The sequence below is a fragment of the Podarcis pityusensis genome (assembly GCF_964106645.2).
Source record: "Podarcis pityusensis genome assembly, chromosome: 16".
Classification (NCBI taxonomy): domain Eukaryota; kingdom Metazoa; phylum Chordata; class Lepidosauria; order Squamata; family Lacertidae; genus Podarcis; species Podarcis pityusensis.
Genome location: NC_138041.1, coordinates 35,698,990 through 35,718,561, shown reverse-complemented (window position 1 = coordinate 35,718,561; position 19,572 = coordinate 35,698,990). Strand labels below are relative to the sequence as shown.

Sequence of the window (19,572 nt, the reverse complement as noted above, 5' to 3'; positions counted from 1 at the left end):
AAGGAAGAGTTAATAATATTCACATGGGAGAACAAACTGATCTGAGTTACATATACAGAACCGATTGCTCTTACCTCAAGGTGAACTGGTCCTCTGTCGAATTTTTAGCAATAGACACCACAAAGGTCAAAACATCCCCTTGCTTGACAGTCTTTGGTATATACTGGATAGCAATGTTGCTATCCAACCACATTTCGCTTAATGAAGGGCTACCTCGTGTCTGGTAGAGGAAAACACTCCCAATTCGCTGCAAGGGTGGCCCTGATTCATCAATATCATTGCGCCCAGGTCTGATCCCGTTGTTCTTCCTTAGATCCTCCTTAGCGCAATCCCCTTTCTCGTCCCCTGGTTGGATAGCATAATAAAGTTCCACTGGGCTCCCTTCCGACTGATTCAGCAGCTTCTTACGGCCAGCAACTACCGTCGGTGGGTTGAACCAGCTGGGGAGAAGTTCCAACTCAGCCACGCACAACCCCAGATCTCCTTTCAGCCGACAGCTCCCCCGGACTTCCCTTGTCTCTCGAAAAGCGAAGACCCTTAAGCATGGCAGCTTTTCAGTGACGCTGTAGTCATCCCAGTCCCTCCCGACTATATAGAACAGGATCTGGACTTTGGGGTGGCTTAGGTAAACTTTGTTGTTCATGATGTACGCCTTCAACTTCCAGTTGAAAGAGAACTTGGGGGCAGTCGCTCCAAATGGATTTGAAGGTGACAGTAGGTCCTGGGGAACCACCTGCTCAATGGAAAAAGGCCCATACGTTGCATTCAGGATGGGAGGCCTCTTGGATTTATAGACTAGGAAGGACTCCACTCGAGACTGAAGGCTAGAGTTCCTCATGATATCCTGGTTTGCTTCTTTCAGAAAGAAGGAAACATCTGCATTGTGGATGTGGTAACTCACAGGCAGATATGTCGGCAGCAAGGAGAACCTCTGGATGCTCTCCAGGATCCCCCGGCTTTCCGTCACTGGTAAAAGGAAAGGAGAGTTTAGAAGCCTGAAAGCTAATATCAAGGGAAAATATTCCAAGGGCCGGGGGAAAACACACCATAAAAGCCCTGTGGCATCAGAACAAAAGGTTTATCTGCTTCAACATCCCATTTCCCTCAATTGCCAGTCAGAGGCCTCCAGGAAGCCCCCAAGCAGGGCATGAAAGCAATAGCCCTCTTCTGCAGATCGTCCCACACCAGCAACTGAGAAGTGTACCAGAGATATACCACCTGTGAATATGGATTATCAAAGCTAAAAGCCACTGGCAGATCAATTGGCCAACAGGGACCAGTCTAATCCCCTTTTAAACCCGCCACCACTACATTTTATGCTGATCTGATAAGGGGTATGGAGCTCTTGCCTGCACCCCCCCTTCCCCCTTCTTTCTGGTACCATCTAGAATAGAACAGCTTGATGTGATCACATTGCACACAGGTGAAATGGCAAAAGTGGAATGTTACATTTCAGACAGTAGGTGGTGGAATGTGGGATGAAACGTTTCCCTGTGGAAAAGGTTCCCTTTTGTTCACAAACATAAGCAGGAACGTGGTCTCGGTTCAGGATGATCCTGTGCTGCTGTGTAATGCATGATGGAAAGGCCCAACCAGGGCGTAAGAAAAGGCAAGGTGGGACAAGGTTTAGGCTGGATTGATGTACAGAGCTCTGAAGCTTCTCCAGCAAGTAACAAGCTGAAAACGAACTCTTATACAGTAGTAGAGGTAGTGGCAAGTACAGCCTAATTGTAAGACTTCAGACTATGAAAAAAAAAGAACAAGAGAAACTGTCCAGAATACCAGCACAAAGCAGTGGGGTGGGGGGTGAGATTGCAACTCGTACCTACAGGACCGCCTCTCCCGGTATGCCCCACGGAGAGCCTCAAGGTCCATAAATAGCAACACCCTAGAGGTCCCGGGCCCTAAGGAAGTTAGATTGGCTTCAGCCAGAGCCAGGGCCTTTTCAACTCTGGCTCCAGCCTGGAGGAACTCTCTGCCTCATGAGACCAGGGCCCTGCAGGATCTGATTTCTTTCCGCAGGGCCTGTAAGACAGAGTAGTTCTGCCTGGCCTTTGGCTTGGAACCAATTTGTGAAACCAGCATTTCTGAGGCTGCCCTTACATGCCTTTCCTCTTTTGCTTCAGTGTCCTCACCTTCCTCCCCTGAAGAGGAGGAATCTGACTCCAGGGTCATGGCCAATCCTTCAGAGGCCTTCATCTGGTCCTATCTAAAGAGTTGGCAAACTAGTCCTGCCTCCACCACTCATGCATGTGGGGCTGGCCTGTCAGAGTGGGGCCTGTGCACCTATGTTGGTGGCAGATGCAAGAACAGCACACCATCTCCATGCAAAGGGTCTGTTGAACCTCTGGAGTATCCCCTGAATCATTCCATGGTCTTACATGGAAGTTGAAGGGTACCATGTTGGCTATCCCTTCCTTAGACCTCGTGTGCCTTTCCCCACCCCCCACATTGCAAAAATACAAGCATGCACTGACAACCCCATTGGGGGGCGGAACACCTTTTTGCCTTGTGTTTTGACCGATGTGCAGGGGCAGTTCTGCACATCAGTCAAACACAGCAGCAACCTTGAACATGCACCAGTTCCCACATTCATTTTGGAAAGTCTCCAAATTAAGCTGGAATTTGGGAAATAGCGGAAACTGAGGCAGATAAAACATATGAAACAAGAAAAATAAAACCCGAACAAAACTGAGAAAACCAGTGCCTATCTAAAAGCAAGCACGTTCAAAGGACTGTGAGCTAGGGCCCTGCTCCCCAATATTCAATTCACTCTATTTCTGATGGTCAGGCTGCAATTATCAGGGGTTATGTAGCCAAAGCTGCACCATCCATGTGCAACAGGGAGGGATTAGCAGGCCCAGTGGTGGAGCATATGCCCGTGTTGCCCAGGGCGGGCGCGTTCCTGAAGGTCACGGGTGCGCGCTCCTGAGGGGCACGGAGAGTGCCCTCCCAGGCACGGGATAGCGACGTGCGCACCCACTGATCCTGCTTCCTTCCTCTCCCCTTCCCGCTCGCCTGCCTCCTCCAGCCGGGAGCACAGGGCAATGGTGCACCACCTGCCTGTGACTCCTGCGCCTACTGCCAGCCATCAGGGGAAGGGGGGAGCTGCTGTGCCATGCTCCTGGCTGGAGGAGGTAGGCAGGCAGGCGAGAGGATGGGAAGGAGGCAGGCGAGCAGGAAGGGGAGAGGAAGGAACCAGCAAAGTGGCGCAGCAGCTCCCCTCGTGGTAGGTGTGGGAGTCTGAGTCACAGGCGGGCAGAGCACTGAATGTCACCCTCGCTCAGGGATGACACCTGGAGTGGTTTCCCTCCTGCACCCACCTTCCTCCGCCAGTGTGCAGGCCCAGAGAAACCCACTGGAGGCTGGCCCATTTGGGCAAATGAGGCACTTCCCTGCTAAACCTCAGCCAGCCTTTCACCTATCCCTGACTTACAGCCATTCTAGGAGATGGTACAGCCTACCACTTCCCCCTTCTTTGTCTTGTCACCCTTGCAGAACACAGAAAAGAGGGAGGACAGAGTTGAGACCAATGCCATTGGCCCTGGCTGCACCTACTAGCGGTCTCCTTGCCTCCTGCCTATGGACATCAGCTGCCATTGGAGAAACCCCAATACTGACAGAAGCGAGTGGGGTGGGGGAACCAAACATGGGGAAACCCCAAGATAGCTCAATGAGAACTGAGTATGAGTAGGAACATAATGCTGGCTATTAAGGGAGTAGGGAGAGGGAACAAAGGTGGATAGGGAATGGAGTGCCCAGAATCTGGAAGTACACCACACCGAAATGTTTGATACACTTCCCACTTCTAGTTTCAAACACTGGTTGCAGCAGCCTACTGCTCGCTTTCCTTTTTTTAATGCAAGAGAGGTGGAACAAGGACAAGGTTGTGCACAATTGTGGATGGCACGTTAATCAAGCAAGCTAATGAGTTAACCCAGTACCCCGTGGAAACTCCAAATTGAGCATTTCATCACTCGCCAAACACCAACAGTTTCAATTGCACAGATAATTCTTCAAATTTGGGCCCACAAGTTGTGTTCCTTTTTTTCTATTATTCTTTTAAATAATTGCATTGTTCTTGCACCCCCCACCCTTTTTCCAAGTAGTGTGGTGTGCATTGGAGTGGGGGGAGGGGCGCGAAGGCAGAAGGGTCCATCTCATTTTCAGATTTGCAGGTAACAAGAATTAAAACTAAAACCTTAAAATAAAAAAGATCCAGAATATATTAACAGCCAGGTGGAAATAGGATGTTTTCAACATCCACACTAAGATGGAGCTCTTTGCACCTCCTTTGGGAAGGCATGCTACAACTAAGGTGCTATCACAAAAAGGTGCTGCCCTGTATTCCCACCCAGCAAGTCTCTTTCCATGTTTGAAAATACAACGAGGAACTCACCTTGTGGGCATGCTCATATAGCGGGGGGGACAGGACAGTATGTCCTATATTCCTTTATACATATCCTGGCCTGCTGGTTCAGAGCATTCGGTGTGCAAAGTTACAGGGTTTCAGCAGGAAACTATGGGACACACACTCTCTGAAATGTCTGCAGGAGCAAACAGTATTGAACACAGGATGATAGTGTTCAACCACTCTGAGACAATCATAACAAAAACAGGCCCTTTGGTCAGAATTTTGGGAAATATTGATCTGCACGGATTTCAAGGAAGGAGAGAAGGAGGCCTTTGAAAGTTCACAACGCCTTCTTCCCTCATCCCGTGCCGCCAGCAGCGCCTTTGACATCGCTTTGCGCTCTGTTTATGGTTGTTTTAAAGGCTTGCATAATTAAAAGCTCTGAAAGACTGCGGTAAGACCCAACTCACTGATACAGTCTTGGCAAACCGCACATACACACCCGTTCACCCATGAAAAACAGCACTAAGACTTCAGACTATGGATAAAAAGAGCGAGAGAAACTTTCCGGAATACCAGCACAAGGCAGTGGGGTGGGGTGGTGAGAATGCAACTCTCAGAATCCGGACGTATTGCATGGATGCCCAGGAAGATTTTCTTGTCTGTGGTCACTCACCAACCCCATCCAAGTGCTTACTCAGAACTAGCAGGGAGGACCTGGTGCTGCCCGGATATTTTTAGAAACACCCCCCCCCCCAAATAATGTGATTTTTAAATGGATAATGCAATTTGCGAGTGTGCACCTATCATACCAAAAATTGGGTGAATTCAATCCCAAGTCATATTTTGGTTTGCCATCGAAACATCAACGAAGACTGCCACCCCCACTTCGGGAACTCTCAGGCCAAGTTTGGGGAATGATCTCTCAAGAGGTGACTGAACCTCTGTCCCCCAAAAAGATAACTGTACATGAGTCCTTCTGAAGGCAAAGTAGATGCTCTAAGCACTGAGCTACAGCTCTCCCCAAGAAATAGATGCAGTGCAACAGGAAAAAGCAAGAGGCCCTGGATTAGAGTGCTTATTCTTGCTGTGGACCTTTGCTTTTTCTTCCCAGGGGCTGTGCTGAACTTTCCTTTGATTCAATACCCTCCAACATTTCTCCAGTGAAAATAGGGGTGCCCTATTCAACAACAACAAACAAACAACAATTTATAACCCACCCATCTGCCTGGGTTGCCCCAGCCACTCTGAGTGGCTTCCAACATTTATAAAAACAAAATAAAACATTTTAAAACTTCCCTATACAGGGCTGCCCTCAGATATCTTCTAAAGGTTGTATCTCCTTGGCTCACGGGTCTTAGAACTCCATACCCTCCAACATGTCTCTGATGAAAATGGGGACAGCCTAAGGAAAAGTGGGACATCCAGGATCAAATTAGAAACCAGGATGGCTTCTATAAATCTGGGACTGTCCCTGGAAAATAGGGACACTTTGAGAGTCTGCAACTGCAGCCTGCTTTGTGGGTTGTTGTGCTGCTGGCTTCTCTGTGTTCAGCAAAAGGGGGCTTTGTGGGGGCTAGGCTGGGCACAATTGGTGTTGTGCAGCTGAAGTCTCCTCTTCTCCTTTGATAATGCTTAATGAGTGAAATATTCTGAGTGTCGAGTGCGAATTTCATGCTCTTTATTCTGCTCATGGTAGCAATGAATGAATCTTTCACCAAAACGTCTAGCTATATATACATTATTTACACAATGGGCCCCGCATGATTGGCTAATTCCGGGCTGCTCCTGCAGGCCAATCAGGTTGCTGATTCACCTCCTCCAGAAGCCTGATTGGCTGCTCCTGCAGGCCAATCAGGTTGCTAATTCACTTCATCCAGGAGCCTGATTGGCTGCTCCTGTAAGCCAATCAGGTCGCTGATTCACTTCCACCTGGAGCTGGATTGGGTGGCTCCTGCGGACCAATCAGACTGCTGCATTCTGGATCCTATTGTTCTAGGATTCAGCTCAGTACGTAACAATGAGTCATGCTTAACTGATATCACTGGGGCCCATCCCAAGACATCACCAGGGCCTGTCCATGTGTCGTCATGAGGGACCATCCCTAGCTCTCAGGTTTGGGCCTGGAAATTTCAGGGTCTGGGATGCTCCTGACCAGGCAAGCTGCATGGGAGAGCCGTTCTTCACAAGGGAAGACAATGCATCATATCTCTCACATACAGAACTGGGGGGGCAACATCTGGGGCCCCTGCACAAGAGAGGAATGCTATCCTAGTATCAAGGCCTCACCTCCTCTCTACAGTAGAGCAGAGAGCAAAAGTCGTCCCCCCCCCAAAAAATACAGAACACAGAACTGGTGCCAAAATACTTAATCAAAGAGGGTGTTGGGTCTTTCGCTTCCTCCAGCAGTTTAGGTGAAGTGGCTCCCTGACCTTCAAGCAGGGCTGGTAATTTAATTTGGAAGGCACTGGGGTCCTTAAAACAATCAAGCGAGGAGGAATAGCTAATGAGGCTATGGTGGATTGCAATTACAGCCGAAAAAACAGCATGCAAATATTTCCAAGGTGGAGTGCAGAAACAGTAGACAGGATCTGGGGGGGGGGGGGGAGAAGGGGAGAGAGAAAATTAATATATGAATTATGTAAAAGGAACTGACTAAATTAGCAATGATAATCTCTTCTTTGATTTGTGACGCTGTTTCCCAAACTTTCTGAACTATTTGTACATAATTCTGCCTTTTCTTAGTCTTTGCTTTCTAAACAAGTTGTTTTTTTAAAAAAGCTTCATATTTTTAATAAAAAAGTGATCATCTGTTTTTTCTAGAGGAAAAGGTGCGGGAACACACCTCCCTCAGAACAGCCACCCTAGAGATCCTTTGTGGGCCAGCCAGAGGCTTGCTGAGGCTGCTCAGCTGAGGCAAGGGGAGCCTTCCTCATCTCAGCTGAGCAGCCTAACCAGCCCCCCCCTCCCCTGCACCTCTCTGGAGCAGCATGGGGGCTTGCTCAGCCAAGGCGCATCTTCCCTCACGTCAGCTGTTAGCTGGGTGGCTGAAGAGCCTCAGCAAACCCTCGCTGCACCTCCAGCTCATGATACCCTCTCTGGAGCCCATAGAGGATGTCTCCTTCAGGCTCCAGAGGCACAGCAGGGCTTTGCTGAAGCTGGCCAAGTCTCTCCCCATGCTTCCAGGGCCCAACTGAGAGGTGCTGGAACGCCATTCCAAAGAAGTCCAACTGAAAAAAAGCCCTGGAGATAATACAGTGGTACCTCGGGTTACAGACGCTTCAGGTTACACACTCCGCTAACCCAGAAATAGTACCAGGGGTTAAGAACTTTGCTTCAGGAAGAGAACATAAATTGTGTGGCGGCAGCAGGAGGCCCCATTAGCAAAGGTTATCTCAGGTTAAGAACATTTTCAGGTTAAGAGCGGACCTCCAGAACGAATTACGTTCTTAACCCGAGGTACCACTGTAATACAAATACATTACACCAGACTCAGAGACTTCATAGGCCTTCTTCTTCTTCTTCTTCTTCTTCTTCTTCTTCTTCTTCTTCTTCTTCTTCTTCTATGATCACTCATATCCAAGTAAGATTGTCTTCCATAAACATGGTTTTAACAGTGACTGTGGAGGCCAATTCTGGATCCACACCTCCTTTCACAGTGGGGACATAGGCCTAGTCCTCTCTTGTGCTTCGAGTTCCTCCCTAAGGCTTCCTTCAGGAAACCTGGCTGGTCACGGAACACAACAGGAAGATTTTTTTAAAGCAGGGATAACTAACATAGTGATCTCCAGATGTTGTGGGGCTCCAGCTCCCATCAGCACCAGCCAGCATGGCCAGTTGCCTGGGATAATGGGAATTGCAGTTCAAGTTGATGTAAAGGAACAACAGAGGGAGAGGGAGAGAACCACTACAACCCTACTGGCTTGGGATGGCCTAGCTTCAGTTATTCATATTCTGCTAACCTACAAGTTAGACTACTGCAATGCATTGTACATGGGGCTGCCTTTGAAGATGGTTTGGAAACTACAACTACTGAAGTACACTGCTGCAAGACTTGTTAACTGTGACAGGAAGCCATGTCCATGTCCACCTTTCCCCACATGAACCTGCCTAGGCCCTGAGATCATCTCTGAAGACCTTTCCTTGCATGCTGCCACTGAGGGAGCTCTGACAGGTGGCGAGGAGAGAATAGGCCTTCTCTGTAGCAGCCCTGCATTCATGGAACGCTCTCACACTGCCAGGCAAATACATTTTTGTTTGTGCAGACATTTGGGCAACACCAGTGATAGGATTGTATTGTTAAATCCATTTTTAATAATATTTATGTGGATTTTATTATTGTGCTGTTTTTCCTTGACTGTAGATCACTTTGGGTATTTCTTGGTGGGCAAAAGGTAAAGGCAAAGGACCCCTGACAGTTAAGTCTTAGTCACGAACGACTCTGGGGTTGCGGAGCTCATCTCGCTTTGCTGGCCGAGGGAGCCGGCATTTGTTTGCAGACAGTTTTTCCGGGTCATGTGGCCAGCATGACTAAGCCACTTCTGGCGCAATGGAACACTGACAGCAGGGCAGCGCACGGAAACGCCGTTTACCTTCCCACCGGAGTGGTACCTATTTATCTACTTGCACTTTGACGTGCTTTCGAACTGCTAGGTTGGCCTGAGCAGGGACTGAGCAACGGGAGCTCACCGCATTGCGGGGATTCAAACTGCCAACCTTCTGATCGGCAAGTCCTAGGCTCTGTGGTTTACACCACAGTGGTGGACAAATTTAATAAATCTCAAATATCTCCCCCAAGTATTTATTAATAATTTGGGGAAATAGCTCAGTCAATAGAGCATGAGACTCTCGGGGTCTTGGGCTTGAGCCCCACACAGGGCAAGTGATTCCTGTATTGCAGGGGGTTGGACCAGATGACCCTTCTGGTCCCCTCCACAATTCTATAGTTTATTATTATTTTGTTGTGTTTTATTTTCCCCACCTTTATTTCCAAGGGTAATTTCTTTCCGACCCTGCTTTAATGGTCAGATAGCAAAAGGGAGAATATATTGGCACAGCCTTACATAAAACAACTCAACCCCATATACAGTGGTACCTCAGGTTACATACGCTTCAGGTTACATACGCTTCAGGTTACACACTCCGCTAACCCAGAAATAGTGCTTCAGGTTAAATACTTTGCGTCAGGATAAGAACAGAAATCGGGCTCCAGCGGTGCGGCAGCAGCAGGAGGCCCCATTAGCTAAAGTGGTGCTTCAGGTTAAGAACAGTTTCAGGTTAAGAACGGACCTCCAGAACGAATTAGGCACTTAACCTGAGGTACCACTGTACATGGGCTTCACTACAGCCCCCAACATCCTTGACCCTTGGTGATGTTTGCTTGGCTGATGGGAAGCAGAGTCCAGTGACACCCAGAAGGCTACAAGTCCCACACCCTAGAGATTTATTTGTTGATTGGAACAACTGATTCTCCATTTATTCTCTTTATTAAAAAAAACAACAAAAAAAAACCCCTTGAAATAACACATTGTCACCTAGCAAAGAAGACCAGCATTCTCCCATAGAAGGCAAACGCTTCTGAAAGCTATTCCAGTGAGTCTCTTTGCAGGTCTTATTTCCCATGTTATGCTAGTCTCTCTCTTAATGAGCCATTTCCCCTGTTATTCCCCAACAGGGAACGCTGCTGACATGATTTGCTACTGTGGGAAGTGCTAATCAGCAGCACTCAGGGAAGAAGAAAAAAACCCAACACCAAGGGTGTGGGCGAAAAATGATGACCATCTAGTGGAGTTTTAAAAGCAAATTCCACTCTTTTTCTGGAGGGACGTAAATATGCAGTAGAGACAGCACTTGTCAAGTGAAAACTCAAGCTGTAATTAGAACTATACATTCATGGAAGGGAGAATAGTCCTTCCACTGAGCACACCGTCTATAGTATGCTAAAGGATGAAGACAGCCTTTCTGGGCTAATTGCATCTTCCAGCTGAGCTAAGAGGCAGGAGGGCTGGGATGGAGAGAGGTGATCTTGTTGCATGCTGGGCCAAAGCCACATAGGGCACCAGAGAGTCTTGGAACCTAGAAGCAAACTGGTAACCATTTCTCTTTATTTGAATTATTATTATTCATATAGATAGATTATAGTTACAGTGGTACCTCGGGTTACATACGCTTCAGGTTACATACGCTTCAGGTTACAGACTCCGCTAACCCAGAAATATTGCTTCAGGTTAAGAACTTTGCTTCAGGATGAGAACAGAAATTGTGCTCCAGCGGTGCGGCAGCAGCAGGAGGCCCCATTAGTTAAAGTGATGCTTCAGGTTAAGAACAGTTTCAGGTTAAGTACAGACCTCCGGAACAAATTAAGTACTTAACCTGAGGTACCACTGTATAGATATACAAAGGTACCTCGGTTTTCAAACATCTCTGTTGAACTCGAGCACTGTAAACCCGGAAGTAGGTGCTTCCATTTTCAAACATGCCTTGGAAGTCGAATGGCTTCCTTTGAGTGTATATGTTAATTTTCTCTATTAAATTTGCAGGCCGCCTTTTGCACCTTGATTTTCGAATGTTTCAGAACTCAAACGGTCTTCCGGGACACTTTACATTCAAAAACCAAGGTACCACTGCAGTTAGATAGATATAGACATAGATATGAGAGACCCGCTGCCCTCCAGATTATGAATGGGTTACCTGAAAATTTTGATTTAGGAATATCAAGAAGACTGGAAGAACTTTAAAGAATATTTGAACAAATATTGTAACATTAAAGATTAGTAATTACTTGAAAGAACCAAATAGGCCTAGGATTAAATTAGGATTAAATAAATAAATGAGAAATAGAATGACAAGAAAAGTTAAGAAATTTGATTATACTCAGAATATTGTTTTTTTAATAATGATATTGGAAAACTGCTACATCCAGTTTATGAAGTTGGAAGTTTAACTAATTAATTAATTTTCATTGTATATGTGTTTGTGGTTGCATTATTTGTTATATCTGTTTTATTTATTTTTTATTTTTATCTTTTTTTATTTTTGCTTTATTGATTTTATAGTAAGTAATGTGTTTGTATGAAATTCAATAAATATTATTGAAAGAAAAAAGGAAAAAAGACAATTTTGATTTTCTCACTTTCTCCTTTTTAGTTATGCACAATTCCACATCCATTTGCTGCTATTATTTTTAAACCCATAAGCACTTGATGCTCATTTCTCATCATAAGCCTGTTTGTACACAGTTTTGCCTAATATGAGGGCTGCACTTTGGATCCAGCTGAAGCCTGAACCAAATGAGGTTGATTTGTGGGACAGCCAGTTTTTGACTAAGTCAGGTGGTGACAGCCCCAGTTTGCTCTGGGTCAAGTCAGGCCTCCTGGAGCAATTCAGGACTGTCAGGAGGGTGGGGGAGGATCCACAGATCCCAGTAACACTGAACTCTGGTGAGCGAGGATTTAATTTTGCTACCTGCTCTTTGCAAGCACTTTTTCCACAGAGAATATGCTTTTGAAGCAGCACCCAGCAGGATCGCTTGGGAGAGGAGAAGGAGATGCTGTGTCTCCTTCTTTACCTATTCCACTCCCAACCTTATGTTTAATTAGGGCTTTAAAAACTCTAATAAAACATGGCTGCATTTAGACACTCTTCAGGCTCAACTGGAACTGTATGCTAGATGTAAATAGTGGATGCCGCTGCATGTCAGTTATCAAATACTGACTACTACATAGCAGATACGATCAAATACTAACTGCTATTGCATGCTGGCTGCCATATGCTATCACCTAACAATGTGAAACTCCCAAATCTTTGCATGAGAAATCTGACGCAGAAGAACATACCAGCAACACACCCAAGATCAAGAATAGCCAAGGTGGTGCCCTACAGATCTTCTGGACCACAAACTCCCATCATCCCTGACTATTAGACATCTTAGCTGGGGCAGTGGGAATTGCAATTTTCAGTATCTGGAGGGCACCATGTTGTCTATCCCTGTCCAAGATCATTTTTGGAGAACATCTGGTATGAAAAATCCACAGCAGAAAATGGGCAAAAATGTGGGTTGGGGCGTGGCAAGTGGCGGGGGGGGGGAGAAGAGGACAAATACTTTTCGATATTATTAAGATTACAATCTCTCTTGTTACTTATGGATTCAGGTCTCATTCTGTGTTTTCTCTTGCAGCCTGATGAAACACCGTTAAATGCAAACGGGCACCAAGGATGCAACTTTCCAAAAGCAAAGAACAAAAGGTAGTGGTGTTTCTAGAGCACTTAGTCTTTTAATTCATCTCTTCTATTAATTGCAATCCCATTGCTCCCTCCGCCTTGAGTTCCAAGGTGACGTTTCATTGCTTGATTATTTCAGAGTCCTAATGAGCAGGACGCAAAGCTCCTCGTATTTCCCCCCAAATTGTTTGAGTTTAATGTTTAATTTGATGGTGGTTGTGTATGTGTTTGGGGTGCAGGGGAGGGGAGCGAGTTTCTCCTTCCTCTACCTCCCTTTCATTGCCCTTTCTTCAAAAAGGCATTGCCCTCCCAACAAGCCTGAAAATGAGATAAGTCGTATTTTGGCTTGGAGATCAACAGATGCCTAGGAGGAAAAGGGCCTTGGATCCAGGCACATAGAGGAAGCAAAGGAAGCTGGGTAGGCCAGGCAGACTGGTCCACTCGCAGCAATGCTTCTCCTTTAGCTGAAGAGGAAAACGCTGTGTGCTGAATTTCAATCGAATCCTTCTGGAAGCTGACAGCAGCTTTAAAAAAATAAAAGCCAGCCAAAGGCCAGAAAATTCAAATGGGTTTTGCACTTTATCTGGAGGGAAAGCAGTGTAAGTAAACAAAATCAATGGTCCCACCCCAGCACCAACAACAAAAAAACTTCAGAGCACCATCTGGATCTCAGTTGATTTATAAATGAATGATAAAGGAGATAAAGTGTGTGTGAGAGTGTGTGAGTATGTGACTCCCCCCACTTCACAGAAGCTAGAAAGCAATGATCTGAACCAGGGATGGAGAAGCTGTCACCCTCCCGTTGTTGTTATTGTTCTTATTTATTAAATTTATTATTCACTTTTCTGTCAAAGTGCCTTACAATATTTTAAGCAAAAAAACACCACCTGCATACATAAAACCAGGACACAAAAAATCTAAAAGCAATTCATTTTTTTTTTAAAAAAAAAAGATTAAAACATCCCACCCATTCAAAAAAGGCCATAGATAATTAAAAGCCAAGGGCCAGGTTAAAAAACAAGGTTTTTGCCTAGCGCCTAAAGAGATGTAACGATGGCACCAAGTGGGGAGTCATCACTGTAAAGGCCTGATCTTATGTTGCCACCCTCCATACCTTATAAAAGGGGTAAGGAAACTTTTTCAGCAGGGGGTTGGTCCACTGTCCCTCAGACCTTGTGGGGGGCTAGACTATTTTTTGGGGGGGGGGAATGAATGAATTCCTATGCCCCACAAATAACCCAGAGATGCATTTTAAATAAAAGCACACATTCTACTCATGTAAAAACATGCTGATTCCTGGACCGTCTGCGGTTGTTGCCTGGTACTTTGGTTGTTGCCTGGTACTTTGATTGGATAACCGGGTTGCTGGGGCAAATTGTATGTTGCAAATTGGGTGGGTGGGACCATAGTCTTTAAATATTGGGGCATTCTCTTTCTCTTTGCAGAGTGCATCGGATCACCTGCCCGCCTGCCCTCTTTTTCGGTTGACCTGGCTCTGCCTGTCATGGGGTCGCCTGCCTTGGTGCAGGGGCCTAGTAGGAATTTTGCCATTTGGCTGATTGGCTGTGCCATTTGGTTTTTGCGTACTACTTAGCAATTCGTCACAACTTGTAAGGTTGCGGTTAGGCATTGGTTATAAAATGCTGGTGGTAGAGGGGTCAGGATAGGCTGTGCCTGCCCCTCCTATTGCGCTGAAGGGAATTCCGTTAAAGGAATGCTGGGGCTTGCCACGATTTCATCCAATCCCTGTCATGGGACCAGGGCCGGCAAGCCTTGGGGAGCTGCTGGGGTGAGCGGCGTGGGTCCGACGCTTATCTCAAATGATCCCCGATTTTGACTTTCCCTTCTACTGGCTTCCGATCGGACCTCGGTATGTCAGTTCTGTCCCAGGTGGGGGGACAGATAGTCATAACCAATGTCTAAACAACCTCTCACTGATTTTGTATTTTAATAAAGTTGTGGCCAAAATAGTGCCCAAAAACCAAAACTAAAATTACGTGTTATGTGTGAAATTATTTGAGGGGTGGTCTGGGGACCTACAAACGCAAGCCACACCTGCAAAAAAGCACCTTAAAAATTGAAGGGGGGGAGAGAAAAAGACAATACCCAAATATAAACCACTCCCTTAAAATTCCACAGGCACTCACACCCATAAATGGCAAATGTAGAAGAAAATCCTACTGGAACCATTCCCCCGCACTCCCAAGCTGCTTTCTAGGGGGGAGCTGTGCCATTTTGCCAGCAGCCTTTCCCCCTTCTTTCCAGCGTTTTGTGGGAGGCTTGGGAGCAGCAGTCAAGATGGGTACTATTGTCCCACACCCCCAATGGCCCTCATGGTGGCATCCTGGCCAGGGTGAGGGAGGTCGCTCTCCATTCCGGCCTTGGAAGGCAAGGCAGGGCCGTGGACCTAGGGCAGCTGTTTCAGCAGAGATATCATAAAAGCCAATTTGTGTAAGGTCGTGAATATAAGCAGCACTTTAACTTTTCATGGTCAGAATTGGGGGGGGGGGAGTGTGGCTTGTAAAGATAAAGGTAAAGGGACCCCTGACCACTAGGTCCAGTCGTGACCGACTCTGGGGTTGCTCATCTTGCTTTATTGGCTGAGGGAGCCGGCGTACAGCTTCCGGGTCATGTGGCCAGCATGACTAACCCGCTTCTGGGGAACCAGAGCAGCACACAGAAACACTGTTTACCTTCCCGCCGGAGTGGTACATATTTATCTACTAGTACTTTGACGTGCTTTCGAACTGCTAGGTTAGCACAAGAAGGGACCGAGCAACGGGAGCTCACCCCGTTGCAGGGATTCGAATGGCCAACCTTCTGATCGGCAAGTCCTAGGCTCTGTAGTTTAACCCACAGCACCACCCGCGTCCTGGGCCAATACAGTAGTATGTAACTATGCGCCCAGAGTTGCTATGCTATCACCCTTTGACCCAGACCTTATGGTACTGGCATTCTTGAGGGCTGAAGCATAGCTCCCCCTCTGACAGCACCAAGGTCTCTTCAGCAGGTTTCCTCCCAGAAGGGGATAATCAGTGATGATTCCAGAGGACTCTTGACTGGTCCTCAAGGTCCTCTGTCTAAGGACTCCATGTCTAGGACTGAGTCAGGGTTAGGCATGGTAGCCTGACTCAGTATTTGACTGCACTGACAGTTCTCCAAGGGAAAGGAGAACAGAAAAGAGTCTCTCTTAGCCCTACCAGGAGATGTCAGAGATGATGCCCACCACTGAGCCACAACCCTTTTTTTGGCCTCCTCACATTTCTGTTCTGGCTAAGGGCCTGTGTGGCAATCTGATATAGCGACATTGCAAATTGAAAACAGGATTCAAAGTGATTTAGAAGGTTAAGGAAATCTGTGCTCAAGACTCACCGTCATAAAACCTGTAGCTCTCAGGGTTCCTCGCTCAGGAGTAGGGTAAGGGGAGAAGTTTCAAAGCCATTAAACTACTTAGAAACTGATAACAGATGCCACCCGGAAGTCATTCTTCCTTCAAAAGACACTTAAGTCACAAGTCACAGTAGCAAAGCCAGAGTGTACAGCAGCTGAGTCACGAGAATTACCTCACCTTCCAGAATATGGTCTTAGCAGTAACCTTTTCTTAAAATGCAATGAGTGCCTCATTTCTAGGTTTGTGATAAAGTGTCAACCGTCACAGTCAACAACTTTATTAAAACTGTGACAGACGAAGGGGAGGGCTGAGTCGGAGCGAGCCTGAAAGAGCAAATCAGCATGGCATTTAAGTTTTATTTTTTAATCATCTTTTGCTACCTCTCTCCCCCTACCTGCTTTTCTGAATTTGGAACAGCTGAACTTTGAAGAGTTTATACTATAATTGCACACACACAAACACACACACACACACAGAGAGAGAGAGAGAGAGAGAGAGAGAGAGAGAGAGAGAGAGATGCAGAAATAAAACTGCTTGCACATGTGAAAAGCTAAGCAAGGTCTGGTATGGTTTCAAATTGGATGGGGCACCGAATGTTGATTCCTGAATTGCAGAGGGTTGGATTACATGGCCCTCAAGATCCCTTCCAACTATACAATTCTTTGATTCGATGACATACACATACAGGCACAGGCACGTATCTGGCTGCACTGGTTACCAGTTTGCTACTGGGATAGGTTCAATGTGCTTGTGTTAATTCACAAAGCTTTAAACAACTTGGGTCCAAAGGGCTGTCTGATTCCTTATGCTCCATCTTGATCACTGAGCGCTTCAGATGGAGCATGCCTGGTGGTTTGTTTGCATCTGATGTTTGCTTTGCCTTTACTAGTATGACTGTGGAACTCCCTGCCAATAAAAGCTCAACAGGAATAATTTGTGCCTTCTTTTAGACAGCTTCTAAAATATGTGTTCTTAAGTCAGCTTTTGAAAGGGGATTTTTTTTTTTTACACCAACAAGTGTTTACTTATTTTTTATTTATTTTTATCATATTTTAAATTTGCATTATCTGTTGGATTTATATCCCACCTTTTCCTCCAAGGAGGTCAAGATGGCGTGCATGATTCTCCCCCTCCTCACTGAATCCCCACAACACCCCTGTGAGGTAGGTTTGAACCCTGGTTTCCCAGGTCCTGGTCCAACATTTTATCCATGACTCTATACAATGGTACCTCAGTTTTTGAACATAATCTGTTGCAGAAGACCATTCGAGTTCTGAAACTTTCGAAAACCGAAAACTCAATACGGAAGCCGCGTGGCATGTTCGACTTCTGAAAAGTGTTCAAAAACCAAAGCATTTGCTTCTGGGTTTACAGCATTCAAGTTCTGAAATGTTTGTCAACAGAGACATTTCGAAAACCGAGGTACCACTGTACTGGCATACAGTGTACCATCTTGCTGTATTTTCATGAAACTGAAGTACCAACATATACCCTCCACCCTATTAAAGACTTTTTTTATTTTTTAAAGGCCAATGGCCTAGTGAAAGCCCCCTTCAGAAATGGAGGGGAAGGGATACAGAACTGACCACAGCAAGAAAGAGCACAAAACAGAGCTTAAGTACACAGATGCCATCAAGGGTCAGTGTATGTAGTTCTTTGAGACAGAAAACATTGTGTGTCATGATCAAAGGCTTCCAGACCAGGGCAGTATCTTGAAACAGATAACAAAATGCCACAACTATTCCTCTGAAGTAGACGTTTCCAGATAGTACATCTTGGCTTGAAGTACAGCAATGATATCAGAGTCTATTGTGCAAGCGTCAAATCCAACACAGTCCCAACAGTCGCTGACCCATGAGGGTTTGTGAGCCTTTACTATTACTATTACAGACCACATATTAAAACAAAGTGATATGAAAAAATCCAAACATTCCGAAGATCACACGGGAGGTTGGAACACATACATGAACCGTGTATCCATTTTACACACTTTGAAAAAAAGATGTCTATAAATGCCAAATCTATAAGGGTTGATTACAACGGCAGGCTTGCAAAGGTAGCAACAACCTTATTTAAGCATAGCGTGCCCAACTGTCAGGGATGATGGGAGCTGGAGTCCAAGGACCCCATGGGAGAGGGAGGGCACAGCTTCCCCAGCCTTGGTCTGAACAGCAATTGTCGCATGCATACAATTAATATTTCTGCAACTAATTACAAAGCAAGCAGCCTTAAACAAATTCAGCTATAAAGCGGACAGTAAGTCAATTGTCTAGTTTTGCAAGACAGACAGGGGTGGGTGCTGGTGTTATGAGTTTGCACCAGGGGAAAAAAAAAGATCCTTAGGTACTGGGTGGAATTGGGGGGCAGAGGAGGCAGGAAGAGAAATCAACGTAGCCTTCCTTCCTTCCTGGATCTCAGTATTGGATACCCAACAACTCAGCTTTACTGGTTGAACCAGTCAGACGCTGCCTCATTGACAACCATAGCATAGCTATGCCCTTAGGGCTTTTTCCTTTACAAAGGCTTAAAGGAGCACAAGCTTTGATGTAATTGGTATGGACAGACATCTCACGCTCTCCAGCTTCCTGGCTCTTGTGTCATCTCGCCTGTTCCATTACTGGACTCTTTCTTTCCTGTGGAGCAACCCTGTCAGTCTGCTGCAGCTAAAAAACACAGCAGAGAATGTTTGGGGCAACTTAAACCAGGAATGGGAAGACTGTGTTCCTTCAAACATTATGGAATTCCAGCTCCCATCAGCCACAGCCAGTTGGGCTATTAGTCAGTTATTTGTACTAATAGCCAGTTGGGCCAGTTGAGCTATTAGTCAGTGATTTGTTCTATTTTTAGTCACTTCATAAGATTTATACACAGCTTCGTGGTTTAAAAAAGAAACCCTCAAAAAGAATAAAACAATAGTATTGTCAGTAAAAACAACCACTTAAAACATTCAAATAATAATTATGATCAGTGAGAAGCTAAAAACAGTCTCATGAAAACATTGTACATATCTGGGTAGGCTTCTCTAAACAAAAATGTTGTTAGCAGGTGCCAAGAGGAATACAGTGAAGGTACCTGCCTGATGTCAATAGGCAGGGAGTTCCAGAGGGCTTTATATACTAACTGGAACACTTTGAACCTGGTCTGGTAGCAAATCGGCAACCAGTGTGGGTCTCTGACTTACTAGCTTTCTATCTGCAGATTTTTCTTCTATAGGGAGGAACTATTCAATTGAAATGGAGTCCAACAGTAGACTGGCGTGGTACAGCACAGACAGAGGTTTACAACCCCAGGAATTCTTAGGTTGCTGCTTGGAATTCATTCCTTCTAACTTGATCTCTTCCCAATGTAAATAAAATTTCTTTGTCGGACATTGTTCCTCCCACCTGCCCTATGCACCACCAGCTAAACTCTTGACTCCAGAAATGACAGGTAAGCCTGATATTATCACAGTTTACGTTGAGGTATGGATTTCATGTCACCGTTTGGCGCATTACCTAGGAAGACAGAAGGGAACAAGGAAAGATGACTTACATAGAGTTGCCATGCAGATATAGAAATTAAAACGCAGACACACACGCAACCTGAAAGGGTGACCTTTTATGACAAA

General features: G+C 45.8%; 1 protein-coding gene across 2 annotated transcripts in view; it reads right to left on the bottom strand.

Annotated features, from left to right (window-relative positions):
- Positions 1–19,572, bottom strand: part of LOC308465278 (transmembrane protein 132D-like) — a 451,746-nt gene that overhangs the window by 337,543 nt on the left and 94,631 nt on the right. For both annotated transcript variants that reach the window (XM_080985080.1, XM_080985081.1), the window contains exon 2: positions 75–966. In XM_080985080.1, the coding sequence (XP_080841206.1) occupies positions 75–966 (892 nt within the window). The remainder of the gene's footprint in view (positions 1–74; positions 967–19,572) is intronic.